Raw genomic sequence first — 18,121 nt, forward strand, 5'->3', positions numbered from 1 at the left:
CTCGAGGAAGTCTAGACTTTTCTTCGAGATCCCAAACCTCTTCTTTGCGGCTAGGGAGAGAAAATCATGAGATGAAGGTCCTTGATTTTCGATGATGAAGCGAAGACAGTCGACTTCTGTACTTGTTGGGAGAGAACTGGGCCCGGGAGAGGGATCAGCTTGGGCTGCAGCTCCAGGATCAGGGGGTACCAGTTGCTCCGGGGCCACTTGGGAGCCACTAGGGCCGCTGTCCCTTTGAAGGTTCTCAGCTTGGAGAGGACTTTCAGCAGAAGGTTGGTGGGAGGGAACAGGTAGATCTTGGACCATCTGTTCCAGTCCAGTGACATGGCATCCACTGCTTCTGCCTTGGGGTCCTCGTACGGGGTCACATACCGAGGAAGTTGATTGTTGTCGCTCGTTGCGAAGAGATCGATCTGAAGTTCTGGGACTTGGTGAGAGATGAAGGAGAATGATCTTGCGTCTAGAGACCATTCCGACTCTATCGGGCTTGTCCGAGATAGAGCATCCGCCGTCACATTGCGGAATCCTTGTAGGTGAACTGCAGACAGGTGCCATTTCTTCTTCTCTGCCAGACGGAAGATTGGAAGAAGCACCTGATTTATCTGGGGCGATCTTGAGCCTTGGCGATTGAGACATCGAACTACCACTGAGTTGTCTAGGGTTAGACGAATGGATCGAGGGAGGCGGGGAGAGTTTCTTCAGAGTTAGAAGGACCACCATGGCCTCCAAGATGTTGATGTGAAACGTCTTGAACAGGGGAGACCATGTGCCTTGAGCCTGTTTTTGGTGGGAGTGACCTCCCCAACCCTCCAGCGAAGCGTCCGTGTGGATGTTGAGTGATGGAGGTGGGTGTTGAAGAGGAATGAACCTTTTCGGGGCCTTTGCTTCCGACCACGGCTTGAGGAGAAGTCGAAGTCTGTTTGGGAGCCGTCTCTTGAGGTCTCTTCGAGCGATGGATGCAGAACGTCTCCAGACTCCCGCGGCATCCTTTAGCTGTGCACGAAGCACTGGGTTTGTCACTGAGGCGAACTGTAGAGAGCCTAGAACTCGTTCCTGCTGGCATCTTGAGATCCGCTTGGATTTCAGTAGTCGTTTGACAGACCCTGCTATTTCCTTCCTTTTCTTCTGGGGAATGGAAAGGCGGTGTGCCTGAAGGTTCCATTGGATTCCTAACCATTGGAACTTCTGAGCTGGAAAGAGGCGAGATTTCTTCACGTTTATCTTGAATCCCAGGTGTTCTAGGTACTGGGTGACTTTGCTGCAGGATTTTAAACAATCCTCGGGCGATGGAGCCCAGACTAGCCAATCGTCGAGGTAGGCCATCACCTGGACGTCTCGGAGGCGGAGCTGTTGTACTATGGCGTCCGCCAGCTTTGTGAAGATCCGAGGGGCCACATTGAGGCCGAAGGGCATGGCCCTGAAGGCGTAGCTTTTCCTTTGGAGTCGAAATCCTAGGTAGGAGGAAGCGTGATGGTTCATTGGAACGTGCCAGTAGGCATCCGCCAGGTCTATGGAGACCGTGTAAGAACCTCGAGGCAGAAGGGTCCTTATTTGTTGAAGAGTCAGCATCTTGAACTTGTCGTTCGCTATGAACTTGTTGAGGGGGGATAAGTCCAGAATGACTCTGAGTTTGTCGGAGTCTTTCTTGGGGACACAAAACAGTCTCCCTTGGAACCTGGTGGACTTTACCTTCCTTCTCACCTTCTTGTTCAAGAGATCTAGGACATATTCTTCCAGAAGGGGGGTTGATTGTTGGAAGAATTGCTGGAAGGTTGGGGGTGGTTGAGTCCAACTCCAGCCTAGACCCTTCTTGACGATGCTGTGTGCCCAGGGATGAAAGGTCCAACGATCCTGGAATTGGCGGAGTCTTCCTCCCACCGGAAGCACTTCATTGCTTCTGGTGTCCCGAGGGCTTACTGCCTTGGCCGCTAGCTCCCTTTCCTCCTCTGCCTCTGGAGGGACGGTGAGACGCGTCTCTGCCTGCACCTCTGCTTGAGCCTCTACCTTTGGGACGAAAGGTAGTTGTCTGTTGCTCGAAAGCAGGGGTGAAAACCGGTGACTGTGACAAGACCGGTTGGGTGACCAGCTGAAAGGTCTGCTGTGGCTGAGCTGCCACTTGGGGAGTAGCGGGTCCCGGAAACTGTCGTCTTGGTTGACGTTGCTGGGGTTTCTGTTTGGAGGATTTCCTCTTAGGTTGAGGTCCGTCGTCCTGAGAGGATTTCCTCTTTTTTGACATGCCCCATTTGTGGAGAAGGTTCCTATTCTCCGTGGCGGCTTTGTCGGTGATCTCCTTCACAAGGTCAGAAGGAAAGAAGTGTTTACCCCAGATGTTGGAGGAAATCAGCCTCCGGGGTTCGTGTTTCACAGTGGCACCTGCGAACACGAATTCACGACAGGCTCTCCGAGCCTTCATGAAGTGGTACATATCCTTCACCAGGGTTGCCATGTGGGATTTGGCGAGTACCATGTAGTGGTCTGGTACTCTGGTGTCACAGGCCATGATATAGAGTTGGACCTGGTGGGACATGGATGCTGCGAGCCTCTCCTTCGTATCTTGTTCCCGACGAAGGAGGTGATCGTTGAGTTTCGGGAGGTCTTCGTTAAACTGACGTCCGGCGACGTCAGGATCTAGCTTTCCCACCACGAAAGTATGCTGGATGTCCTTCCAGTGTCGAGCGTCGGGGGGAGTCACTATGGAGAAGGGTCTGCACTCCTCCAGTGCAGGGCAGGCTTTTCCCTCTTCCACAGCCTTGAGGCACGCAGCGAAGGCCTTTTCCATGAATGGAAGGACTGCATCGTCGGGTGCGACGTAGGTAGGGTGCTTCTTGCTCAGGGCCGGAAGCTTAGAGCAGGTAAAACCCCTACTTTTAAATGTATTGGCTAGCATAGCCTGGGCCTTCGCGAGATCGAACACTATCTCCTCCTTTGGTTCGGTCTCTTCTTTAGAGGCAGGTTCAGAACGAAGCCGGACGTAACAGTCCGGGTAGGCCTCGAAGTTTGGGAAGAACTCCACGTCTTCCAGGGGGACCGTGCCGATCTTGTTGCTGACGAAGATCCTGCCGGTCGCGATAACCATATGGTCAGCATACCTCCATGGGTTGGCGTGTGAGCAAGCAGGGAGATCCTTAACCGAGATCTTCTTCGGTTCTTTGGATCCTATCATGGACCTGATGAACTCCTGATTTTCTTTCAGCCTGTCGTCCATGATGGCTTTGATCATCCGGAACATCTCTTGGGCGGATGGCATGGGTTCCGGGGTAGCGGAGGTAGACGGGAGAGACACTTCCGTCGGTGTAGGAGTAGGGGCGGTGATGGAAGGAGGAGCGACCTCTTGCTCCGACTCGGCGTATTCCACCTGGTCCTCATCATCTTCCGCACCTTGAGCCATAAGGTTCTTCTCCGTGCCCTCCGAAATATCCGACATGTGTTCGTCGTTCTCGGAATCCAGGTGGCACTCGTACATGGACTGGGCCATGACTACGTCTGGTTCCACCGTAATTTGGACAGTGGAGATCAAATCTTTGGGCACCACAGAATCAGGGGAGGCCTTTGGGAACAAAAGGGACCTCATTTCTTCAGTGGCCAGGTACGGTCCGGTGGAATTCTTCTGGAAGCCACGCACCCACTTGCGTAGCTTATCCCGAGAAGTGTCCCTGACCTCCGCTGAGGGAGGGTTATGGAAGGCATCGACTAGGCGAGCCTGGCAGACCGTACAGTTCAGCGGGTCCCAGAATTTCAAATCCCCTTTCTTGTTAGCACAAGGGGCGTGAGTCCTGCAAGCCATATGCCCGTAGAAGTGCGGGCGTTTCACAGCGCAGAAGTCGAAGTCACACTTCATCTGCTCCTCCTGTGGAAGAAAGAGAAAATGAGTATGGGGGGAGTCATAAGAATGGCTCTTAAAATAAGTTAATATTAATCATTAATTTTAACTTGATAAAGGGTGTGATGCACAGAGGATTGAGATAGGAAAGAAACATACTCCGTGCATCCCGCCCGGCTGGTTACCGTAAGCTTCATCCTTGGACAATCCGAGGTGACCGAAGGCACAGGATAGAATTCCAGTAGAAGTCCATAGGGCAGATGGAATTCCATGGGAATTGTCAAGGATAAGGTTGGGACTGAGGCCACTCAGTCCCAAATTAGGGAGCTAAAGGATCCCAAAGGGTAACGGCTTCCGGCAACCAGCCGCGCTAAGATACACGCAGCATGCTGGAAATCTGTAAAATGCAAGAAGACAGCATGATTACCAGAAGAACAGTACTAAGGTACTGATCCATTTACATAAACAAGCCATCTGGTTGCAGTGTAGGGCTATCAGTATTAGATGATAGCTAGTAGAAGGGGGTGCAAGTCGTCTTGACGCCTCCGGAAGGTTCCGGCAGACCTCCGGCATGCCGGAGGCCGCTCCAGCAGAGTTTCTGGCATTAGGACAGACAATATAAAAGTCAAGAGTAATACCAGGGTGGCGGCCGCCGGCACAGCGGCGGCACGCCGGCAGAGGGAGCGGCGGCTCCGGCAGCCGGAGGTTGCCGGATTGGTGACAGGAACAAGGATGGTTATAGCCGAACCGGGTTGCCGGCAGTGGATGCCGGCACTCCGGGGGCCGGCCGGCGGGCGGACGACCAAGCTATGAGGAAGGGGGAGAGCCATCGGCTGGAAGCCGGCGGCAGGCGGAAGTCCCCCGGCACACGGAGGACTGGCGGCCAAGGGGATATGGGGTGAGTCACCAAGGTAGGAGGTGGGTATCGCCGACAGTGGAGGCGGCAAGGGACCGGCACCCGGATAGTGAAAGAGACAGAGGGAGGGATGTAGGGGGTCCGGCCATGGACTCCCAGACACCCCCCCTGAGTGGGTGTACCCATGATAGAGGCTGACTCTATCACCCAGAAGCAGGGGCCGCAGAGGACCGGGAGCTAGGGTAGCCCAAGGGAGGGCTAGGGGACACCCAAAGGGGTGGGGGGGGGTGAGACCCCTGCATACAGAACACATCCAGTGGCTAACCCCATAGGACACTATGAAGGGTATATGTACCAGAGCGGACTGTACACAGAAGCTCAAGGTAGCCCTATCACTCCACCCTAAGGAGGAGTTGTAGGACAGGGGACAGATGGGTATAGACTAACCTAAGTATAGGCTAGGCTATACAAGAGATAGGTGGGGAGGGGAGAAGAGAAGGGTCTTCCATGGAAGGGGTTCTGTACCAGAGCGGCCACTAAGGAAGGGAGGACACTCCCTAACCTAAGGTAAGGCAGCCTGACTGAAACGGTGCATGGGTACAGTTTCAGCAAGGGACAGAATTAACCCCTCCAAAACCTAACCTAGAGCAGGGATGTACGTCCTGAACTAGGAAGGATTGAAGACATATCGCTATCGCAGGAAAGTCGTAGACTTAGTCCTAGCAATAGAGGAAGGACTAGCCGTTCCTCACTCTCAGGCGCAACCCTAAGGGGGGTTCATTCCCTTAGGGAGAACAGAGAGGCGATAAAATACTCTGATAAGAGCTTGATCCCCTTACGTGGTAGGGGGAGCAAGGCTACACAGAGGGAATGCCCAAGGGCAGGGGGATGAAGGAAGCATATAGGGGTCCTACACGTAGGTTAGGTTAGGAAGGCACACTAACTAACCTATCCCCTATATGGTCCCTGAAGGCGAAAACACTTGCATCACAGTCAATAGTATTGTAAAATAATGCCACTATCTTCATAAGTAAGCCTAGGATCACTGATAAAATCATGCATGAACACTGATATAGGCGCTCTGGCCTGGGGGCTATAGCAGCCAACTGGTATGGGGTCAATCAATGACCGGTAAAAAGCGTCAAAACACGATATAAAAGTTCCTAGCTATGAAGACTAAATAAACTAATATTATCGATTAGTAAATAAGGCCGGAAGCGTTGTTGTGGCTAACTAAATAAGGCATGCAGAACAACGACGACGCCATAAAATGGCGGGTCCGGTTGAGGCACAGCTCTGCCACAAAACATCAAATATCTCGAAAAGTAATATTTACTTTACAGTCAGAGCTTAACTAAACAATACTGGAACCTTGCACTCAACTTTCCAGAAGAAGGCGAGGCCGAAGGTAGCGACATGATAAAGATGCAAAACGATAAAGTGAGCACAGGGAAAATCCGTCTAAGTAAGGCGAGCTACTGTACAAAGGATGGAGACGGACGTGACGTCATTTAAGCAATGGCGCCCGTTTGTTTACGTCTCGAGTACCAAAAGTAGCCACGGATGAGATTAGCTATGGAACGGCTCCCAGCTATTCTCCGCCCTTACACACCGAAGCATTAACTCTGTTCGGGGTGTAGATAGCTATGTGGCGCGTTAATACATGCGTCCCCTGTTGATATACGATGTCTTAAAAGGGAAACCTTTAGGATACTCGCTCCAGAAGTTAGAATTCTGTGATAACCAGTGGTTAAATTCTCTGGGAATATCTTAGTAGTTATTTACCCAAGGAAGCTACCAGAAAGGAACCTTCCATCAGGACGCCATGGCTTGAGCCCAAAAATATATATATATATATATATATATATATATATATATATATATATATATATATATATATATATATATATATATATGTACAATTATAAAGTTGTATATACAGTATTTACATTATATATACACACACACACACACACACACACACATATATATATATATATATATATATATATATATATATATATATATATATATATATATATATATATATATATATATATATATATATATATATATATATATATATATATATATATATATATATATATATATACAGTATACTGTATATATATATATATATATATATATATATATATATATATATATATATATATATATATATATATATATATATATATATAATTTCAACTAAAGGAAAAAAAGGTGAATATATGATACACACACACTCAAATGCCCAGCGCTTCATCTAATATGTAAACTTATATATAATTATTGGTTACTTCAAGCATATATCATTTTAAACAACAGCATAGGTCTAATACTAAGCTGCAAGGACTATATCACTCGTAGTATCTATCAATCTTTGATACAGCAAATTTTACCCATCATAGTACAGCAAACAGAATTTTCACTATTTAAGATGAAAAATGTCGATTATCCAGCTTATTTCCTTCATACACCATGATCTTTGTACTCCTGTCATTCAGTTCAATACTATATACTCATATAGCACACATCAGTGGGACTTAACCCTCCTTTTTGTGTAAAATATAGCAGCAAGGCTGCTTTCTCCATAGCATATCTTACCTTTTTCAGTAGAGTAAAAAAAAAATACTAAAGTGTATAGATAAACTTCAAAAACAATTACCTGGTTGTGTGAAGATGAAGTCATCACCGGTTGGTCCAAGTCCCCAAACGATATTATGCTGATAGTTCACCATGAACAACTGTGTGTTAAATAAATCAGGTGTTCCAAGCAGCTGTCAGCGAACAGAACTTCAAGTAAACATTGAAGTACAAAGATGACACCTACAAAGGAAATTGAATTATTATGTTATTAGTTATGGTTAACCAGCAGTTAACATTACTTGAAAAATAGAAGGCATAGGGTTTTATTTTTTTTTTTTTTTTTGCAAAGAGGTTTATCATATTTTAATTGTTTAATATACTCTATATGACAATGAACGCCGCAACATTGTGTTTCATGAAAAAAAACTGCTTGGAAATTCTCAAAATAGGTATATTTTTCCTCAGGATGCAATCATTTATATCTAGGTCTTTAATGACAAAAAAGGGATTTTGATGAAGGAAAAATCTATTTCTAGGCGAGGGACCTATGTCGCTCCGTGAAATGCTCCTTAAAGCACCATTTCTAAGGTATAAATACTGCTAAATATACCAGAGAAAAAAGTTACATGCAATGCCAGGAATATACCCAGCACGCTCACCCTTATAGGGTGTCGGTATAATAACTGGGGCGTGTGAAACCACTACCAGAGGTCCCTTACCAATTAGTCTTCTCCTTCCTCAATATCCCCCTTTACTACGAGGTGCCGTTCTCTACGACTACTGCCCCCCCCCCCCCAACCACCACCACCACCACCACTACCACTACCCATCTTTCTCCCATCATTCCTTCTAAGCACCTGAGAAGGTTTAGACGTGTTTTTCTTAGCTCTGTGTTATTTTGTGTTTTTGAAGATGTCAGACATTTTGGAGATCCCTGCTCCCAAGTTGAGTACATTATATTTGTCCATTTGGGATGCATACCACAAGAGGTGTTATTTAAGCTTGAATATGAAATACAGTACAGTATACCAAAAGTCAAATGTGATGGTTAGGTCAAAAGTAATTATCAGTAGATGTGTAAAGTACTCTCTAATCCCTACCATGTTGAAATGTTACCAAACAATCATAAAATTTCATCCAGTGAGAAAAATAAAGGAAGCCTAAATTATTTTCCCTGAATGTCAGTGTAGAGTTTTAAATATTAAATAATCCTTGTCTTATCATTACCAATGTCATTAATATTGATATTACTATTATTGCAAATTTTGTCATTCTCATTATTTTATCATTATTCTTGTTTTTTTTAATCACAATACTATTATTATTATCATCATTATTAATCATTATCATTGCTGTTCTACATCAGGATACTATTTCTATTGTGATAATTTTTATATCTTATTTTGGAAATCATCATAGTATTCAACTTAGATATTACTGACAATTATTTTGCCATCTTTCAGGATGACCCATCCTCACCTTGTCCTAGTGATCGTCTGAGCGTGACCTGGGCAGATGGTGACAGGTCAGTGTCTAGCGACGTGGCCTCACTGGTCCCCAAAGCTTCAGTGTCTCCTGACCGTCATTCAGTGAATAATCTAGTTCCAGGTTAGCAAGGCTCATGTTACTGTAAATAGACACAAAAAAAACACCATTGTGTGTGTAAATTGTATGAAAATATTCGAATAACAAAAACTGTAATTCCATAATTATTAGAGATGGTTGAACAATCAACAGCATAGGAAACAGGTAGCTTGGTTCTTCTACAAAATTTTGGCGATACATTGTTAAACTGGTATTGAAAATAGCTCTCTTCTAGCACTGCCAACGCACACTTATTGTTCACACTAGACCAGTTTATATTGCTCTTAAAAAACACATCAAAATTCCAGATATCAAACTACATTTGATATCTTCATTTCATTTTATTCATACAACACGTTGACTTAGATTTGTGTATTTCCGTGACCATTAATTAGACATCCCTATTGTTTACTTGCATGTTACTTGCCAGATATACCTGTACAGTATTATAATCTTTTTATGCTTAACTGATTAATGTGTGTTGGGCACAAAACCTACGACGACAAATAGTAATTGACAAGCATATTGTCAATGAAAACTCGTCTAATTTACTTATAGTATTTCTTCTTAATTCTGTGTAAAAAGTGTGATCAAGTTGGGCCCAAGAAAGCATTTCCAGTCAAATTCTCTTGGGATAATCAATTTCTAACATAATCACCTGGAACTTATCCAAACTCGTGCCAAACACTGGTGTGGCTTAGCGGCTAATATTTAGTAACAGTGAAGGTTCTTTACAGGATTTCTTGAATCTCAAGTTTGATTTATAGCATTTGGGACATAATACAAAGAACAGAAGCCAAAGAGGCAATTCAGCGCCAAGGTACAACTGGAAGAAAAGCCTTCAGTTACACTGTGAAATAAATGTTAAGAGGTTGGTCAGCCAGATGTAGGGAAGAAAGTGGGAACAGAGGTAAAGTAAAAGGCAAGAAGAGTTTTTTATTTCTTCCACCCTTTGGACTCTTCCCAAATCCTTGTCGAATGTCTCTTAATCATGTCTTGGTCTTATTTCACCCACTTAAATAAAACAAATCCTTCAGACCATACATATTTCTAAAGCAAATGACAATAGTTTGACGCATATTCGTCGTAAAAGGGACTACTGCAGGTTCATTGGGTTTGCTTTTGCGAGGTTATCGTGTTCACAGGCAACTGATCATTGCATATACCTAACCAGGATTTTATTTGCAGTTTGTGGCAGCCTTTTGGAAGAGCCACCTGAAGATGATTTCAGTGTTAGTGTCTCGGCCATTCTCCAAAGGTCAAATTCCAAGTTTTCCAGGAAAAGTAGCAAGAGGAGAAAAAAATTGAGAAGTAGTTCTGTTGTGACAACTAGTTCAGGAGAGTAAGATCTTTGAGAAATCTGATGAAATGATGAATCCCTTTAAACATATCTTTTCTGGTAATATTTCATGATATTTTTATCAAAATGTGTCATTTTCAAAATTTACCCATTCATTATACCAGTTATAAGACTACTATGCCTATCTATTTTATACCTATTCACCGTTTAATTTACTTGACTCAGGACAGTGGTAGACATGGAGGCGTTAGCAGCAGACGATGTTGAGGAAACGCTCAAAATCCACAAAGAAGTTCTTGCTGGAGTTAGTCAGCAGTGCTGGCCTATAGAGAGGTAACAGAGACCCAGTATAATCTTACGTAAAGTGATGGGGTACCAGAACTTATGTCCTTTACATTTCTCATTTCACTCACACGAGATTGCAAAATATGTACATCATACCTCGGAAACATATCTACTGAATAAACTGTACGTTACTTTCTTCACACAGCTTTTTCACTTCACTTGCGTGAATACCAGTCTTTACATGAATTATTTCTATAAACGACATCTCTTGTATAAACCATAAATGCTTGTAAGTTTAAGCTTGCCTCTCCCTAGTTGTCACCCATCACCTTATGGCCTTCTCCCCGAATGTGCTCACTTAAAAGCACATTCATTAATCCTATCTTATCAATGCTATTATAGTAATAAAAAAAACTAAGACAAATTCCCTTTTCTTATTCAGAAAACTGCGCTTAGCCAGGACCTCCCGCGAATACATCAAGAAACATGAGGGCGAGATGGAACAGAGACTGGCTCAGTCTACCAGCACCAAGGATGTCCTTCTAAGATACTTCATTAGATTCAGAAGGGTACGTACTATACAGTATACACTTGTTTATACAGTATATGATTGCTCCATATGTTTATATCAAAGTATAGTACTAGTTAAGTTGAATGTTGGATAGAGTACTCATACAATCTTATTCATCCAGTTCTTAGCTCTAATTTGACAGTTTTGCTTTATGCAATACTTTAAGAGTATTACTAACCTATATTTTAGGTTTATAAATTAAACTGAAATATAGATTGTTTTCATTTGTTAAAAACTTTTCATTCTTCATCCTCAAAACTAATCTACTACTGTTATGTAAAAGAATGTTTATGATTCCCTTAATGGAATGCAATGTATATTGAGCTGATTTTATGCTAAAATCATTACCAAGGAAATGCAGTTGCATGCTAATAGCCGTATAACTTAGATGTCAATGTTTTATATCATACATTTTACCCCTATGTTTTGCAGTTGGTGCGTATTGGTATTCAAACTGTGTATCAATGGATCACTGGGTTAGAACTTTGGCAGAATCGAATTAAGACAATAGAATCGCACTTTGGATCGGCAGTTGCTTCCTATTTCACTTTCCTTCGTTGGGTACTGGGACTCAACGTTACTCTTGTGGCAGTGCTATCAGCATTTGTCATCATCCCTGAGGTAATTCAATGTTGCACCACAACCAACTATTTTGTTGGCTATGGTAAACCAGATTTCAAATCTACATGGTTTAATTAAATCTATTCTAGTTTTTAATGTTACTATAACACTTTTGATATCAAGTTTAGAAGTATATAGATCTTTCAGTTTGTCCCATTGGTCAAATAGAATGCTGGACGTTACCTTGTTGGAGAGTTCGTAACATTCTCTCATTAAGTTTCTAGCTGCAGATCGTTCAAGAGCCGGAGAAAGAAAGACCTTGCTGCCAACAGATGTCATCACTGCTTACGACTTCAAGGTCATGTGGGATTTTGAAGGCATCATGAGGTACTCGCCCATATTTTACGGATACTATAGCAAAACTCCGAAGACTCGTGAGGGATACCGCCTCCCTCTTGCTTATTTCTTGGCAACGTTGGCTGCCTATGCATATAGCTTTGTTGCTATACTGCGAAAGTAAGGCATGGTACACTTTTTTTTTTGCTATAAAATGGTACAGTACACTGTTTTTTGCTATAAATAGTACACTATTTTTTGCTATAAAAAAGCATAATACTTGAGAAAAGAAATGTTTAACTGACTTACAGTATTAGACTGAGTTTTATTTGAAAAAAGACCACAATGAAAATTTACATCTAAAAGGGAAACTCACAATCAATGCAATGAGTTTTGGGAGTAGACTAGTTTCCATCAAGTGTATTGTTCAATTATAATGTTTGATAAAATTAGTCATATACTCAAACTAAATGATAATTATACCATCAATTTTTCAGAAATGTCTGTTCCTTTTACCTTTTGGATATATGCATAAATTCCTAGACTAAATACTCATAATAATATAAAATGGAAGAGTAATTTGAGTATGTACAAGTCTCTCTCTTTTGATGTAAACAGTTCTGATGCCTACTTTTTTAAATATATTTTTTCTTAGAATGGCAGCTAATTCAAGGATGTCAAAGTTGTCTGAGGATGAGGAGTTCACTTTCACGTGGCGGTTGTTGGCTGGCTGGGACTTTACCATTGGGAACCTTGAAGCAGCACAAAATAAAGTGGCTGCTATCAATACTGGCTTCAGGGAAGCCTTGCTTGAGGCAAAGGAATTGGAAAGAGAAGAAAAGAGGTAAGCAAATAGTCAACCACATTTTCATGAAATATGATATTTTAATTATAAAATAAATTTTTGAATATACTTACCCGGTGAATATATAATAGCTGCAACTCTGCGGCTCGACAAAAAACACACTCAAAAAACTCGCGAGCGATCACTATGAAGGTTGCGGGTATGCCCACCAGCGCCAACTGTCGGCCAGATACCACTCTTGTATGTAAACAAAACCTTCAATTCTTCTCGTCCCGCTGTGTCTCTATTGGGGAGGAAGGGAGGGTCATTTAATTTATATATTCACCGGGTAAGTATATTCAAAAATTTATTTTATAATTAAAATATCATTTTTAAATATTTAACTTAGCCGGTGAATATATAATAGCTGATTCACACCCAAGGAGGTGGGTAGAGACCAGAGTTAATTATGTTTACAGCGTATAAGCTAAGAGTTTTTCATTTTGACAGTTATCAATATAACAAAACCAAAATAAATAGGTACCTGGTAAGGAAGTTGACTTAGACGATTACTCTGCCTTGTAAGTCTGTCTTCCTCACGGAGCCCAGCGATCCTCTTAGGATGCTGACAGACTCCCAGGAGCTGAAGTATCAAGGGCTGCAACCCATACAACAGGACCTCATCAAACCCCTAATCTGGGCGCTCTCAAGAAATGACTTTGACCACCCGCCAAATCAACCAGGATGCGAAAGGCTTCTTAGCCTTCCGAACAACCCATAAAACAATATTTAAAACATTTCAAGAGACTGATTAAAAGGATATTGGAATTAGGGAAGTGTAGTGGTAGAACCCTCACCCACTACTGCACTCGCTGCAACGAATGGACCCAGTGTGTAGCAGTCCTCGTAAAGAGTCTGGACATCTTTTAAGTAAAATGACGCGAACACTGACTTGTTTCTCCAAAAAGTCGCGTCCATAATACTTTGCAGAGATTTATTTTGCTTGAAGGCCACGGAGGTTGCTATATCTCTAACTTCGTGCGTCTTAACCTTAAGCAAACATCGGTCTTTCTCATTCAAGTGAGAATGAGCTTCTCGTATTAAAAAAAAAAAAAAATCTGATAAAATATGACAAAGAATTCTTTGACATAGGCAATGAAGGTTTCTTAACTGAGCACCATAATGCCTCAGATTTCCCTCGTAATGACTTAGTACGAGCTAAATCGAACTTAAGAGCTCTAACAGGACATAATACTCTTTCCAGTTCGTTGCCTACGATCTCTGATAAGCAAGGAATATCAAAAGATTTAGGCCAAGGACGAGAAGGCAGTTCATTTTTGGCCAGGAAACCAAGTTGAAGTGAACAAGTGGCTTTTTTCTGTAGAAAAGCCGATGTTCTTACTGAAGGCATGAAGTTCACTGACCCTTTTAGCCAAAGCCAAGCACACTAGGAAAAGTGTCTTGAGGGTGAGATCCTTCAGGGAGGCTGAATGTAATGGCTCAAACCTGTCTGACATGAGGAACCTTAGGACCACGTCTAAGTTCCATCCAGGAGTTGCCAAACGACGTTCCTTAGAGGTCTCAAAAGACTTAAGGAGATCTTGGAGATCTTTATTGTTGGAAAGATCTAAGCCTCTATGTCGAAAGACCGAAGCCAACATGCTCCTGTAGCCCTTAATCGTGGGAGCTGAAAGGGAGCGAACCTTTCTCAGATGTAAAAGAAAATCTGCGATTTGGGCTACAGAGGTACTGGACGAGGACACAAATGCTGACTTGCACCAGTCTCGAAAGACTTCCCACTTCGACTGGTATACTCTAATGGTAGAAGCTCTCCTAGCTCTTGCAATCGCACTGACTGCCTCCTTCGAAAAGCCTCTAGCTCTTGAGAGTCTTTCGATAGTCTGAAGGAAGTCAGACGAAGAGCGGGGAGGCTTTGATGGACATTCTTTACGTGGGGCTGACGTAACAGATCTACCCTTAGAGGAAGACTTCTTGGAAAGTCTACCAGCCATTGAAGTACCTCGGTGAACCACTCTCTCGCGGGCCAGAGGGTAGCAACCATCGTCAACCTTGTCCCTCCGTGAGAGGCGAACTTCTGCAGTACCTTGTTGACTATCTTGAATGGTGGGAATGCATATAATTCCATAAAAGACCAATCCAGTAGAAACGCGTCTATGTAGATTGCTTCTGTATCTAGGACTGGAGAGCAAAAGATTGGTAACCTTTTGGTCAACGAGGAGGCAAAGAGGTCTATGGTGGGTTGACCACAAGTAGCCCAAAGACTCTTGCCCACGTCCTTGTGGAGGGTCCATTCCGTGGGTATCACCTGACCCCTCCGACTGAGACAGTCTGCCAAGACGTTCAAGTCCCCCTGGATGAATCTCGTCAACAGGGAGATGCCTCGAATTCTTGACCATAAGAGAAGGTCCCTTGCGATCTCGAGCAGCGTGAAGGAGTGTGTGCCTCCTTGCTTGGAGATGTACGACAAAGTTGTGGTGTGTCTGAGTTGACCTCTACCACTTAGTTTCGAAGACGCTTTCTAATATCATCAAGGCCAAGTGGACTGCTAATAGCTCCTTGCCGTTGATGTACATGCTCTTCTGACTTGAGGTCCACAGACCCGAGCATTCCCGACCATCCAGGGTCGCACCCCAACCCAAACCCGACGCGTCTGAGGACAACACGTGGTTTGGGTTCTTGACTGCTAGGGATAGTCTCTCTCTCAGACTGATATTGCTGTCCCACCATTTCAGGCATGCCTTTATTGGTTCGGAGACTGGGAATGATACCGTCTCTAATGTCTTGTCCTAGTTCCAGTGAGAGGCTAGATGGAACCGGAGAGGCAGAAGGGGTAGTCTCCCTAGTGAGACAAACTGCTCCAGGGATGAGAGAGTCCCTACGAGACTGTTCCAACTCCTGACTGAATAAACGTTTTCTTTTCAGCATTAGTTGGACTTCGAGCAGGGCTTGACTGTGAATCTCCATCCCCAAAAATAGAATAATCTGGGATGGGATCAGTTGGGACTTTTAGGTTGACCACAAGTCCCAACTCCCTGGCCAGACTCAACGTCCAAAGTAGATCCTGCAGACAGTGAAGGCTGGACGATGCTCTGAGAAGCCAGTCGTCCAAGTACAGGGAGGCTCGGATCCCCGATAGATGGAGGGATTTTGCCACATTCCTCATGAGCCTCGTAAACACGAGAGGCGCAGGACTGAGGCCAAAGCACAGGGCTCGAAACTGGTACCCCACATTCCTGAAAACAAACCTCAGAAACGGTTGGGAATCCGGGTGTATAGGAATGTGGAAGTATGCCTCCTGAAGGCCCAGAGAGACCATCCAGTCGCCTTCCATAAATGCTGTCAAGATAGCCTGGTAGACTTCATCGTGAAGTTTGTCTTGACAATGAACACATTGAGCGCACTTGCCTCTTACGTACTCCTGCAGTGAACATGGCTGCCAAATCATGGAGCCATCCCTGAGGGACTTGTTCCTGCAGAGAACGTGGCTGTCAGATCATTGGAGCCATCCCTGAAAGCCTTGTTTATGCATGACATAATTGTACAGCAAAACTTCAAAGGCTCGAAAACAGCTGTGAAGTTGACCTGTAAAATCTTGGAGCGTCTCATGGCCAGGCGCCAGGGAGAGTCTATGAGGTTTGAGAAGTCTATCTGGGCAGAGGCAGGAACTCCCAAGCCAAGAACTTCTCTCGTGTCATATCAGACTCTCGCTCTATAAGCCTGTTTAAAAGAAGGGAAAGCAAAGGCTGTATCCCCCAAACTCCTCCTGGTGATAAACCAGTCGCCTAGCAAACGTAAAGCTCTCTAGGAGAGCGAGAGAGCACTAGCTTATAAAACAACGGCTTCGAAGTAGCTAGGCCTAGTGTAAGCTCTGACGTTTAGGCGAACGAGGAGCAGCAGTTACAAAGAGATTCGGACAAAGATCCTTAAAAAATCAGCATGATTTATTAAAGTCCATAGAGGGCTAAGCAGCTTTAGGCTCCTCTCCGTCTGACAGAGTCCTCAAGGGAATATCAGTAGGAGGGGGAACAGCAACTTCCTCATCTGAAGGAACCTTGTCCGATAATAGCTGAGTCTCAAGCAAGGGAGAGACCTACCGTGGTGGCAATGCTTTACAAGCAGAGTCCACACGCACTGGTGCATTAGTAGCGGACCAGGACGCAACGTCATGTAACTGCTTGACAGTCTGTGAACTGTCAACAACAACAGGTGCGAGAGACCAGGACGCAACGTCATGCAACTGCTTGACAGTCTGTGAACTGTCAACAACAACAGGTGCGTGAGGACGCACAGCGTCCACTCGAGACTGCTTTGACCGCCTAGACTGAGCAGTCAAAACAACTCTAGAATGCGGAGGTTGACGCTCAGCGTCAAAACAAGTCAACTCCGATTGTTAGCGAACGTCCTGAACGCCAACAGGAGCATCAGCAAGTGGCCTAACGTCCAAATGTGGCTGAAAATCCACACGAGACCGCATCGAGTGTGGTTCTAAACAACCTGACTGACGTGACTTAGCTACGCCAACGTCAACAGGACGCACAAAGGAACGTTAGGGTGGCTGAAAGCCAGGATCTCGATGAGATAAACGGCTAGGCTCAACGGACTTATCGGCAGAATAGTCTTCCATAAGGGAGGCAAGCTTATTCTGCATGTCTTGCCGTACAACCCATTTAGGATCAACGGGAATGGTTGCGGTAAGAGACGAGGGTAACGTCTGTGACCGCAAAACCTTGCCTACAAAAAGACTCTCGGAGTCTGTGTTACGCTTTTGTTAGGTGGCGAGCAGTCTTCCGATGACTGCATAGGGTCAGAGCTGTCCTAATGGTTAAAACCAGGACGCTGGACCTGTCCTGAAAGGACTGACTTTCGCTTAAAGGGCCTCGAAACCTTGTTTCACAGTTTCTTATGCAAAAAGCCTTCGGATGACGAGGAGAAAATCGTCTCTCTCGCCTTATGGTAGGGGGTGATCTTGGTAAGATACACCCGATACCATAGAGGGAACGTCTGTTCGCTGATCAAGGCCTCTCGAACCCATAAGTCGTACGACATTACTTCTCCCCTGGGCTTGGGAGCTTGCAAGAGGTCCCGGACTAGGCGAACGACAGGCACGAACAGACGAACCCTCGGTCGCAACACTAGATACACTTTGCGCAATACCACTTTACCACTACGATTTTCTGTTTTGCACTTATTTCACTGAAATCGAATCTTTTAACAATTCACATCAGGTATGAATAAAACTGATTTCTACCTGAAGCACGCAATTCTACCCTCATCAAAAGGTTGTAATTGCGAAATCAGTCGTATAATGCAAGCACATTAATACCAGCAAAAAACAGTAAACATATTTTAAGATAAAAAATTCAGTGGCTGGGGAAGAGAATAAAAAACTAAAAACGTTTTATCCTTTCTCCCCG

At 44.2% G+C, this 18,121-nt stretch overlaps 1 protein-coding gene across 1 annotated transcript in view; it reads left to right on the plus strand.

Annotated features, from left to right (window-relative positions):
* LOC137653545 (transmembrane channel-like protein) overlaps positions 1-18,121 on the plus strand; it is a 186,735-nt gene that overhangs the window by 133,434 nt on the left and 35,180 nt on the right. The window contains exons 4-10 of the mRNA XM_068387026.1: positions 8,729-8,873; positions 10,038-10,191; positions 10,375-10,482; positions 10,877-11,003; positions 11,438-11,626; positions 11,844-12,082; positions 12,558-12,746. Coding sequence (XP_068243127.1) covers positions 8,729-8,873; positions 10,038-10,191; positions 10,375-10,482; positions 10,877-11,003; positions 11,438-11,626; positions 11,844-12,082; positions 12,558-12,746 — 1,151 coding nt within the window. The remainder of the gene's footprint in view (positions 1-8,728; positions 8,874-10,037; positions 10,192-10,374; positions 10,483-10,876; positions 11,004-11,437; positions 11,627-11,843; positions 12,083-12,557; positions 12,747-18,121) is intronic.

Source organism: Palaemon carinicauda, chromosome 14 (genome assembly GCF_036898095.1).
Source record: "Palaemon carinicauda isolate YSFRI2023 chromosome 14, ASM3689809v2, whole genome shotgun sequence".
Classification (NCBI taxonomy): domain Eukaryota; kingdom Metazoa; phylum Arthropoda; class Malacostraca; order Decapoda; family Palaemonidae; genus Palaemon; species Palaemon carinicauda.